This window comes from Ursus americanus, chromosome 10 (assembly GCF_024610735.1).
Source record: "Ursus americanus isolate L20-20 chromosome 10, mUrsAme1.1.p, whole genome shotgun sequence".
Taxonomy (NCBI): Eukaryota; Metazoa; Chordata; class Mammalia; order Carnivora; family Ursidae; genus Ursus; species Ursus americanus.
The window spans coordinates 72558917-72571962 of record NC_142136.1 but is presented as its reverse complement, the minus strand read 5'-3'; the positions used below and the strand labels follow the sequence as shown (position 1 = coordinate 72571962).

General features: G+C 35.4%; 1 protein-coding gene across 1 annotated transcript in view; it reads right to left on the bottom strand.

The window, feature by feature from the left end:
• Positions 1 to 13046, bottom strand: part of LOC123791812 (phospholipid-transporting ATPase IB-like) — a 189411-nt gene that overhangs the window by 23495 nt on the left and 152870 nt on the right. Inside the window, exons 31-33 of the mRNA XM_087864917.1 lie at positions 7955 to 8016; positions 4342 to 4398; positions 1459 to 1566 (exon numbers count right to left, since the gene is read on the bottom strand). Of these exons, the coding sequence (XP_087721043.1) occupies positions 1459 to 1566; positions 4342 to 4398; positions 7955 to 8016 (227 nt within the window). The remainder of the gene's footprint in view (positions 1 to 1458; positions 1567 to 4341; positions 4399 to 7954; positions 8017 to 13046) is intronic.

Genomic DNA, 13046 nt, shown 5'->3' with positions numbered 1-13046 from the left:
AAACAGTGCATGTGTAGGTTGAGACTTTCAGAGACTCAGCAAAAAGCATCAGGTTGAAAAACCAAGCAAGACTTGGTGCCCACCCAATGTTGGCGAGACACAGATTGTAGTTTAAGTCTTGCCAAATGGGAATGAGTTGGTAAACATCCAGTGTCTTTTTGAGATCCCAAAAAAGCCATGCCCTAGAAGTAAATACCTCAAATTAAGAGAGTACTACACCCTGGGAATAAGGCCATGATAGTTATGGTCAAAACAAAGCTTCAAACTACCCTTGGCCCTATCAAAATCTTTCCCTGGTACTGTGCTTATGCCTCTCACTTTTCCATGGCTATATCTTCTTGGGGGTTTTGTCCCTAAAGTACAGGCATTTCAGCAGCCTGGGACTCTGAAGTCTACCTCCTCCTCCCAGTAAGATCAGTACATTAACTTTGGGCTCCTTTTCTTGTACTGCAAGCTAAGAAATACTCATAGGGAAGATGCCAGGATAAGGAAGGAAAAGGCTTCCTTTTTTTCAAGAATCATATCCTCAAGTGTTACCTCTGTTGGTTTCTAGCCAATGTCTTCAAACAATTTTTATACCTTGTTCAGTTTTTAGAGTTGCTTTTGTCAGGCTTTTCCAATATTGGCCACTCAGCCATGGCTGAAACAGTAAGTCTCTTAGAATTCTTATTTCCTGAGAATTGACCTGACACAGGCCAGGGGTACAAGGGTCATCTCTTGTTCCCACAGAGAAAGACAGTGAGTATGACAGACAGGTAGACAGACAAGGATTGAACTGGGCAACTCTGAACCTGTGTTGCTCTATTTGGTAACTGACTGCCTTTGAACCAAGGCTATTTCTAGTCCTACAATCATGTAATTCTGTGATCCATTTTGTAAGCGTCATAGGCCTAATCCCCCATTATAAGTATAGACAAAGTAGAATTTAGAAATATGGAAATAATTGTAAAAGTCTAAAAACTATATCACCTCTAAGGTTTAACAAATATGAAATAAGATTTTCTGAGACTTTAAAATATTTAGGAGCTAGAGCTTCTGGAGCTCCAAGGAATGTCTATTCTGGTTAAACATTTCAAATAAAAATGTTTTCTTAGTTGCCATGCATCCTGTCCAAGTACCAAATAGCACATAGCACATTACATGAAAAATACAATATTAGCTATTTGGGATGATTCTGAAGTGATTATAGCTTTTATTAGTTATGCACAAAAGATAAAAATTTTGGAAACCATGGTTAACATATATAGTTTGAAGTAATGAGATTTTAGATAAAATAATATCTAACTAAAACATCAACCAGAATCTAGTTGGATCACCAACTATTTCTGATTGCATTGATTTTATCTCTTCTTCCCAAATTACTGTGAGAGTAGATAACATAAGCTTTTATTATTAACAAACATAAGTTTTCAAGAGGAATGTAAACTATACTCACCACTGACAATTAGTAAAACTAACCTGTCCTGCCATTTCAGGAGCAATAGGAATGGTGGGCCATAAGAAGGAGTAAATTGCAAAAAACACCAGCCATATAATTATGCTTCCCCAAATGGCCAAATGACTAAACTGCAGAAAGAAAAATATCACAGAAACACTTCAACCTTTTCCATTTAAAAGAAAAAAATAACTATCAACTGACAAAATCATTTGGCTAGGCCATATGTACTCATATGAAGAAAATTATAATCTTTTGATTTCTTGATACTTGAGACTTCCTTTCTAATATCTTTCTCAGAATATTTTGCTGTGGATTCAAGGAGCCATTGTTGAAAGTATCTAAAACAACTATACTTTGTCAACTAAGCCAAGTAACATTCAGTGTCTTCAGTGAAACTGTAATTCTCAATCAGAATTGGTTCATACAATTGACAGGTTATTCAATGAGACTTCTGCCTCTGCCTACTTATTAAAACAAAGATCTCTTCAGAAGAAAAAAAGTTTGAATAGAAATCATTAAGAGGGGTAAAAATTTGACCCTATCATATCTGTTCTGCATGAATAATTCTGGGACAATGGCAGAAGTTGTGACTCTTAGATTGACTGAAATTGGAGGGTTTTCTCTGCATATCAAGTATGTATGTCATTCAGATTGAGGATGTTGGCTGAAGGATCACTGTCTGTGCCTGGGGCTGGGAACTGTGCCAAATCCTTAAGGGTTAATGCTGAGGAGGTAGGTCCTCCGTTGATCTGATCTGTTGCCTTGTGTGATTTATGTTAGCAGAGGAATCATAAGGAAAATGACTAGGAGACCTGTGTTCTAAACTTGGTTGTGCTGAACACCTCAGAGTTGCCATCTGTGTATAAATCAGTGATTCGAGAGACGAGATGATTTCTTAAGGACTCAAGTGCTCTCATCCTATTAGGTACTGCTCATTACTTAATCCTATCTGAACAACAAAAATATGGAGGAAAGAGCCCCAATCTGCTATTTCTCAGAGTTTACTTCTTTATGAGTCATTTTCAAAGGCCGTTTTTTACTCTTTAGAAATACTCTCTTATTCAAAGGATTTCCCTCTCGGATTAAAAAGAACTGGTCTCCTGAGGGCTCTCTCTCATGATCATGCAGGAGATGATGGAGAAGAGAATCAGCTCAAGACTGTGAGCTTTAAACTTTTCAAACACTTCAATACATTTTCATGTAATCGCATTCTCTGTACCTAAACAGTGCCTGCCAGCATCCTCTTCCCCAGTGAAGAATCACGGGCTCCCTCCTTGACCCTCCCCACGGGGCAGAGTACCCTATGACCAAAAGTGAGAACCAGTCCCTTTTCTTTCCTGCCCCAGTCCCCAGGCTCCTTCCTGAACAACATGTGAGTTGGAGGGCAGGAGCCTGGTAGATTGTAGGCCAGAAGAGTTTTGTTAAGTCTGCTTCGGCCTTGAAATACTACCTTATTCATAAATGTGATTCACCATATGCAGATAGTGTAGGTGATCATGGATCAAAGAAACACTCTTACTGAAGAGAATTTAACATTAATTCAAAGGAGGAATAGAAAATAATTATTTATTTATGTTACCTTAAGGCAGTATAATACACACAATTGGTGTGCCTTATGTATTGCTAATAAAATATTTTTGTTCAGAACACTTCAGTCCCAACATTGTGTTGATGTTCTGTTGGGGACAGTAGCAGTGAGAACTCTATATTGATTGCACTGGAGAAGAAATACATGATGTAGTACGTAATTAGCTCTCCAAAGGTGACAGGCTGATAAAAATTCATTTTCCCCCATAAACTTTTGAGTACAACTTGGAAAACAACTTATTTATGGGTGTATATGTACATACTTACAGATTCACTTAAATTATTGATCAGTTCATAAAAACATTCTACTTATCAGAAGTTCTACTTTTAATATCCTAGGAAAATTATTGCTCATGTCTGTAAGTAGGCTGTACATCTGTGTTCATAACAGACTATTATTTATAGCAACAGAAGTTAAAACAATTCTAAAAACAATGTAAATAATAAGCATCCAGATGATAAGATATATGCAATCATTAAATGAGATATAAATATTAAAGAAATAGAAAAATGTTAAAGATCTAATATTAAGGGAAAAAGGCAAATTACAAAATATTAGGTACCTTAGAATTCTATTTCTATGAAAACCAAACCAAACCAAACCAAGCACATGTAAAACAAAGACTGAAAGAATAGAACAGAAACCAAAATGTCCATGTCATTGATACTGAAAGGTATGGGAAATTTGTATTTCTTTCTTTTTCTGTATTTGCTAAATTTTCCATTATAATTCTGTTCCTCAATAATAATAATGAATTAAGGATCTCATAAAGAATAGTACGGAGGACATTAGGAGAAGGAAGGGAAAAACAAAGGGGGGGAGAATCAGAGGGAGAGATGAACCATAAGAGACTATGGACTCCAGGAAATAAACAGAGGGTTTCAGAAGGGAGAGGGTGGAGGGATAGGTTAGCCCGGTGATGGGTATTAAGGAGGGCACGAATTGCAATGAGCCCTAGGTGTTATATGCAAACAATGAATCATGGAACACTACATCAAAAGCTAATGAAATACTGTATGGTGACTAACATAATAATATAAAAAAAAGGTCTCGTAATGATAATGTAAGAATCTCTAATGTCATGATAAATTGAATCTATTTCTAAGATGTAAGGCAGGGAAATGAATATTTTAAAGACAGTAGATTACTAATATGCCACCATCCACTTTAAATCATCACTTGAATATGCAAAACAAAAGAAGGTAAAATATGAAGACCAGAAAAAAATATGCTTATTATTTTTCTAAACCTTAAAAAGTAAATCAACATGTAAACAACTATACTGGATTGAGGAAGCACCCTCAAGAATACTCACTTTATTCCAAGATTGTGTCTCCAAACCAGCTTTCAGACAGACAGTAACAACTACATACTGTGCAAGGAGAGGAGAAGGGGAAATAGATTGGAAAAATGTATTAAAATTTCCATTAGAATCCATGTCACCTCACTCCCTCCCTGACTCCCCCCCCCCCCCCACAATCCCTGTTCTCCATGTCCAGTGAACTCTGGTATCATAGGTTTTGCTAGGTTTTAATTGAGGAGAGAATGTAGTACTTTTCAACAAATGTTTCATATTTAGAAGCACTTTAACATATGATAAAAATCATGTTTATATCATATATAAATTTACTTTCTTTATAAATAGCATGGAAGATTTCTTTCTGATTAGAAATCCAAGTGCTATTGATAAAAAGCGCAATTGAACAGGGTAGATTGAAATCATCATAAAGAGGATTTTAGCTATTCTTGGCCTTTTGCATTTGGATACAAACATATTTTAGAAACAGCCCATCAGGCATCTGGGGCTTTTGATTGGGATTATAATTAATGGATCTATAAATCAATTTGAGGAGATCTGACTTCCTTATAGTATTGAGTATTCCAATTAATGAGCATGGTATATTTTTCCATTTAGATGTTCTTAATGTCTCCAATAAAGTCTTATAATTTTCCTCAGAGGTCTTAGACGTCATTTGTTAAATTCTTTCATGTTTTTCCTTTATTGGATACTATGGTAAAATAGTATCCTGATATTTTGAAATATAATTGGTTTTTAAAACATTGGCCAATATCCAGCCAACCTCTTTTATTAATTGTAATATTTTATTTGTAGAATTTTTTTGTATTTTCTGTGTACACACTTATATCATCTCTGATTTAAAACCAATTTTTCCCCTTTCCAAGGCTTGCATTCCTTTTTTCATCTTCTTATTGTGTTGGTTAGTCACTCCTTCACAATGTTGGAGAGCAGTGGTAATACTGAGCAACCTTCTTATTTTTCATCTTAGTTTTTTTTTGTTTTGTTTTTTTTTTTAAAGATTTTATTTATTTATGTGACAGAGAGACAGCCAGCGAGAGAGGGAACACAGCAGGCGAGTGAGAGAGGAAGAAGCAGGCTCCTAGCGGAGGAGCCCGATGTGGGACTCGATCCCGGAACGCCGGGATCACGCCCTGAGCCGAAGGCAGACGCTTTAACGACTGCGCTACCCAGGCGCCCCGACATCTTAGTTTTAATCTCAAAAAAAAAAAAGCTCTCAGTGTTTCATTAAGTATGATTTTGTCACAGTATGGGTTCCTGTGCAACAACAGATGTGTGATAGACACTGAGAGTTTAAAGTCCTACTTTTGAAGCAGACTTTATGTCCACTCTCTAGCTCTAGATTCAGCATTCCAGCTAGCCTCCATCATCTCATCTAAACTATTCCAAAACCTTAGGGTGCCAAGGCTCTGGCCTCCAAGTTCATCTTTGCCATTATCCGGAACCTTCCTTGCCCAACACATGGTTCACATTGTGCTCTAATTTCATTGGCCTTCTTTAATTCCCTGAAAGCATTAAAGTGAATTCTATCTCCCTGGAGGTTTGCTGTATTCCTCTAGGCACTATCTTTGGGCCTAGTACTTCCTCCAACCCACTGGCACTGGGAAGTGTGTCAGGAAACCTGAGTTAATGATCTCACCATGCTGGCCCTGCCAACCCTATCATTTCTCCTTTGGCATCTCATCTTGAGGTATTTAGGTTTGGTCTAGTCCCCTTTCCTTCTTTAAATGCTATGCTAAATTTATTTTGCTATAATTTGTTGTTGGTGGTTTTACTATCTATCTATCTATCTATCTATCTATCTATCTATCTATCTATCTATCATCTATCTATCTATCTGCCTTGGAAGATAGAGATTCCATGAGATCAATTTACTCTGGCATCTTAACAAGGACTGTCTTGTACATTTGTATATATGCATGCACATCTGTATGGGAGGAGGTCTGAAAAGAAGGAAATTTGCCTAATGAATATGTCCAAACAAATAAGAAACTACTATCTAACCACATTTGATGTTTAGGACTATATGATGTACAGTTAAAAGCCACACCCAATAACGTGAAATAATAAAGACAATCAGCTAAAGTGAAAAGAGGCAATATGCCAATTAATTCCTTCTTACATAGAAGAAAACATGGGGAAAAATGGTGTGCAGTTTTGTTGTTCCAACATATGTTGTTAAATGAAAAGGAATAACATGCAGAGCAATATGTTTCTACTTGCATACAAAAGGGATAACATACATGGTTTCTCTCATCTATGGAACATAAGAACTAGGAAGATCGGTAGGAGAAGAAAGGGATGGGGAAAGGGGGGGTAATCAGAAGGGGGAATGAAGCATGAGAGACTATGGACTCTGAGAAACAAACTGAGGGCTTCAGAGGGGAGGGGGGTGGGGGAAAGGGATAAGCTGGTGATGGGTAGTAAGGAGGGCACGTATTGCATGGTGCACTGGGTGTTAAACGCAACTAATGAATCATTGAACTTTACATCAAAGACCAGGGATGTACTGTATGGTTAATAACATAATGTAATAAAATATTATTATGGAAAAAAACCAAACCAAACCAAAACAAAAAAACATAAAAGGGATAACATACAATTAAATACACATCTATAATTTTTAGAATTATGAGTAAGAAACTAGTGGCAGACACAAAACTCAGAATCCAATAAGGAAATATCAATAAATTTACATAAAACTAATAGGCAGAATATATGCATGACAAAAATGCCATGAAAAGTGAAAATGTAAAACTGGGAATATATTTTTGTAACAAATATGAGAAAAAATTAACATCCTTAACATATAAATATCTACTAATAATTAATAATAAAAAGACCAACAAACTAATAGTACTGGTTAAGTATTTCAATAAGCCTTCGCGAAAGAAGAAATGAAAGTGGTTTTTCACTTTATGCAAATATGCTTTTCTTCAAGGCAAAAACTGCAATAGAATGCCATTTTACCTACTACATAAAAAGTGTGATAAGACTACCGCCCATGGGGGCTTAGGGAAACTGAATTCTTATAACTAAGTGTTATAAGAATAACCTCTTTGGGGGATAATTTAGTAATGATTTTCAAAATTCACAATACCCTCTGATCCAGCAATTACACTTCCAGAAATTTATCCTAGAGATATATTTACTTATGGGCCTAGAGGATAATCTTTGCAGCATTGTTGGCAATGGCAAAGGACCCCAATCAATCTTAAGGTCCACTAATAGGAGACTGGCTAAATAGTGGTGAGTTAGTCATATAAACAGCCCTGAAAGAATGAAGTAGATATTTATGGGCTGACTTGAAGCCATCACCAAGTCATAGTGTATAGTGAAAAAACAAGATATAGAAGAGCACCTCCCTACCTGTACAAAAAAAAAGGAGGACATATACATTTGTTAAATGTATTTCATATTTCTAGAAATTATATACGTTTGTATGTATATCCACACATATCCACACATGCATATGCAACCATTGTAATAGTTCCTTCTTGGAAAAGGTATTGGAGCATGAGGGAGACTTAAAATTTATGAAATTCTTATAATGCTTGAATTTTTCAATTAAAAACTAGAAAAGGCGATTGAATCATATGGGTGATCTTACCGTATAAATAAAATTTCCAAGAAACAAAAAGTCTGTAGTGTAACCCCCTTGTAAGACCATATCTGAAAAATGAAAAAGTCATTTTTAAAATCTTTATAGAGTCTGAAATATAGATTTGAATTTATTTTTACCAAAGGAACCCATACTGGCCACCAAAAATGTTTCTTGATTTTTGGTCATATTTCCAAAGTGACAACAATGCTTGCTTTGCCTGCCACAGTTTTGACATTTTTCCATTTCTTACTCTCTCCCAAGATATATTAAGCAAAAAATGAGTAAACAAATTGCAAGTTGTACATGAATGTGATTATAAAACCTAGTTTCACATACATATAAACCGTCTGGCAAATTGCAAGTCCAAACAATCTCATGAGTGATGCTAGGAAACAAGGCTAAGATTTTTAGCATTTTAAAATCACACATTTCACTCTATTTCTTTTCCAGAATTACTAAAATAATCAACGTAACAGATAATTTAAATTTACAATGGAATTTTGTATTCTCTTATTGCTAAGTCTGCTATAACTTACGAATTTCATTCTGTTATAAAGGGTCAAAACTATCTCAAGATTAGCGTGATTTTTTCACTTATTTTCACTTTTTAAAATTCTCAAATATATATTTGTGCTTCTGGTCCTGGGTGATATGGGAATTTGGGGGTGCAGTTCCTGATCCTAATACCAATTCAGAAGCTCACTTATTCCATTTTCTCTTATTTAGAACCCACTAAAATACACAAGCCTCATGTCCTTTCTTAAAGTTATCTGCAGTGGAATATTAAGCATCTCATTGACAGAAACTCTAGGTAAATATGTGGGCCAGGTTAGATCAGCTAGGGAAGTGACAATCATGAGTCTAGATTGTGTATAGACATAACTTGGTGAGTTTTAATGGGAATAGGGTGACAGTATAGATGAGAACAATCTTGTAATTGACTAGACGCTGGGAGAAAACTGCATAGAAAGGCCATACTGAGTTATGTTGTCCAGATGCATATTCACAAAGGGAAGAGAGAAATTATAAGCTTTGCTGGGACAAAAGGGAAACTTCCAGTTTGCACATGGTGATGTGAAACAAATTCTTTTCCTTCTGGATATTGTACAAAATCAATGATGCAAACAGAGAAAACCTCCACAGAGTCTATGTCAGGGAAACTATGAGACAAAAAATCCACAGTCTCAGAAAGCTAATGAGGGTTTCCAAGCAGCTAAGGTGAGCAGAAACTATGCTTGATGATAATAAAAGCACCAGGGCAAAGTAAATATCAAGCTGACCAAGGGCAGCAGACCTCAGAAATATCAGCAAAAAAACCTCTCCTTAAAAGAACCTTCTTCCAGTAGCTGGTAAAGAAAAATTTAATGTCTTCATGAATGATATAAAAGAAGCAGGCACATCATCCATAAAAAGAGACACTAGGAAAAAAAGGCAGAGTATTCTATTCTATGTGATTTGTGTGGTTACTATTCACTATACTATAAATTTGTCCAATATATGTGTTTGAAATTGGTTTGAAAGCAGGGACTCCTGGGTGGTTCAGTTGGTTCATCATCCTACTCTTGATTTCAGCTCAGGTTATGATCTCAGGGTCGTGAGATTGAGCCCCACGTCAGGCTCTGCACTCAGTATGGAGTCTGCTTGAGATTCTCTCTTTCCCTCTCCCTCTGCCCCTCCCCCCATATATACTATAAATGAAGGAAGGAAGGAATAAAATCTTTAAACCAAAATAAAAAGAAGAAGAAGAAGAAGAAGAAGAAGAAGAAGAAGAAGAAGAAGAAGAAGAAGAAGAAAGAAAGAAAGAAAGAAAGAAAGAAAAAGAAAATGGTTTGAGAGCAAATGAATAGAAGAGCACCAAAACATTAGATGAAGTATACTCACCAAGGAATTAAAAAAAAAAAAGTTAAAACCAGCTAACAAAGAAATGATTGGAGAACAAAAAGACTTATCGTGAGCATTTAATATATTTACCTATGGTATTAAAATAAAGAAAGCAAAAACAAAAAATAAATATGGTGCTAGAATGATCAATCTGATTGTAATTATTCAATGCCCAGACAATGTGGGAATGATGTAATTTATACAATATCCAGAGGTACAGGTGAATTAGATGGGAAGTAGAATAAGTTTGCAGATTTTCTCATCTATAATTGGAGTCAATAAAGAATGTTCAAAGCTAACAATCAAGTAGTGGAATTCCAAGCTTATATAAAGTGTAAAGGTATCCATGTGCAAGATAATGGGTTGCTAGAGGAAAGGGAAAGGAGATGGAAGGATGGGAAACACAATTTTATCATACCTAGAAACCAATGGATTTGTCCAAAGAAACAGAGCACTGTCTATATAAACTTATAATAAAAATAAGCTTAAGAACAAAAATTCAAACCTTGCTGAATACCAGAAGACAACACAAAAAACCCACAAAGAAAGCCAAGCACATAAAGATTAGAAAAATATATTAAAACAGGAAATGCAAAGTCAAATGAGATATTGCAAACAAAGCCTGTTTTTTTAAAAAATGACTCTCCAATTGAGTCTCAAAAACAAAACCCAATTCCATGCTGTATACAAGCACCAGACCTAAAAAAAAAAAAAAGTAATTCATGAAGTTTGAAAAGTAAATTACAGGCAAGGAAAATACAAATTAAAAGTACAAAAATGGTATTAAGAAGAAATTGAGGCTAAAAAGAACTAAACAAGACCAAGAACAGAAGTTTGCAATGCCAAATGGTACAAGTTGCAATCAATATGAAACAACTAGAAGTATTGGTGCAACAAATAACAAACATTTCTAAACTATAAATTATGATAAATTAAAAGGGAAACAAATATGTTAGTAAGTAGTAGACTTTTACTCACCTTACTCAGTACATGACAGACCAGTGACAAAAAAATTAGCAAGACCCGGACTTTTCCTTCTACCTATGAAGAAGCAACAGTATTTTCCCTCTTGCTATAATCAATTAGAAAATTAAACAAAACATATGAAATAATTTTTTCAGACACTAGCTAAAAAGCAGCACAGGACTGCGATCTCTGAGAGGGGGGTGAAAAATTAGGTGAGACCGCCCACTGCCCTTGCTTCACACTTAGAGGCAATTTGTGGTCTGTGCAGAGAGGAAGAACCCAAAGATGGGTCAATATTTTGAGTGAGTTGATGAGACAGAAACTGGACTTTAGAGAGGCCAAGATGGCTGGAATTTGCAGAAGTGAGCACTGGAAATGAGGGAACAATGCTGAGAATGAGCTCCAGAAAGTCACATGGGGTCCTCGTAAGTCTTTGGCGGAATGCCAATCTGCATACGTATGCTGAGAAATTTCACAAGGTCATCAACAAGCAGTTACTGTGGAAAACCAAATTACCACAGAACTGCAAGTTGAAAATTGCCAGATCTAATATAAAGCTAGGATTTACTCAAATTTCCATGGGTCAAAATAAAGAGACCTCATTCAATATGTGAAACATTCAGTAGACACCCAAGAAGAGATAACTTTTGTATAGGAACTAAATTACTTCTATAGTAAAAGATACTCTAGACTCAACTTGAAGAAGAAAAACAGATCTTAGAAGGATCAAACTATTCATAGGGAATGTAAATGCCTGCCAAAACAAAGTCCAAATATTTAAATATATACAACAAAAAAAATTCAGCAGCATAAAATTCACAATGCCCAGTAACCATTATAAAATTATGATATACAAAGAAGCAAAATTTTGACCCATCAGCCGGGGAAAATTGGTAATAGAGCCAACACAGAAAAAACAGACATGCTGGAATTAGCAGAAATATCTCTAAGACAGCTATTATAAGTATCACAATTACACTGAGGCATTTAAAAGAGAGGAATGAGAGAAAGGAAAGATGTAGAGAAGAACTAATTAGAATTTCTAGAGATGAAGAGTATTAACACATGGAAGGAAAATGTCACTGGATTGTTAGTAACTTCAGAGAGACTGCTAAATAAAAGATTAGTGAACTTAAAGACATGGCAAAAGAAGATAAAAATGAACCAAAAGAGAAAACAAAGATGGTATAAATGAACAGAGAGGTGGGAAAATATCAAGAGTTTCAACAGATGTATAGTTGGAGTCCCAGAAGAAGAAGAAAAAGAGTGAGAGAAAAAATATAAAAAGAAATGATGAGCAAATTTTTCCATATTTGATGGAAACTATAAACCAACAGACCCTAAAACTGAGCAACCTCAAGAAGCGTAAATGCAAATAAAACCAGACCAAGGCATATCAAAATCAAATTGCTGAAAATCAGTGATAAAGAGAAAAACCTACAAATTATACAAAAATAGAAAACATATTACATAAAGAGAAACAAATAGAAGAAATTTCAGACTTCTCAACAAAATCAGAGCACCTGGGTGGCTCAGTGGATAGTGTCTGCCTTTCATCAAATTGATGAAAGATTATTTGATAAGAAACCATCATACAAGTGAAATTACAGTCCCTGATTTATATATATCCAAGTTGCAAATGCTTTCCCCATAGGATGGGCATCTATGGCAACAGAAACTTTCCAAGACCTTTCTGTGAGGATCTCATACCCAGGTCTTAATCCCTGCCCCCATCACTACTTCTACTTTCCTGCCCTAAGAGCCTATCCTACCACAGCTGCTGGAGATCCCCACCCTGCAAGCTGCACAGGACCACCTCAATATCTGAGAACTCAAAGAGGGTAAAAAATTGTGATATCTGAACAGGTCAGTGACACCATTATAATTATAATTAAAAAGGGAAAATACATCCCAAATTCTAATTTTCCATATTTCAAAAATGTTTGTATTGTTTTCAATGCTTTACTATCCTTTGTATTCTATAGTAGTAATTATATTTCTGGTGATTTACAACTAATGAAAATTTTATATTCTAAAAGGTCATTAAAAATTATTTAGAATTTGGGATAAAAGATGACTTAAATGAATGTAAAGATAGCCCATGTTTGTGGATTGGAAGATGTATTACCTAGCCACCATTTCCTTGAATACTTTTTCTACTTCATTCTTTTTCTGCTCTTGTTCTTATATTCCCATATGCCTCTTTTGGTGTGTTTAAAAGCTTCTCACATTTCTGACTCTGTGTTCATTT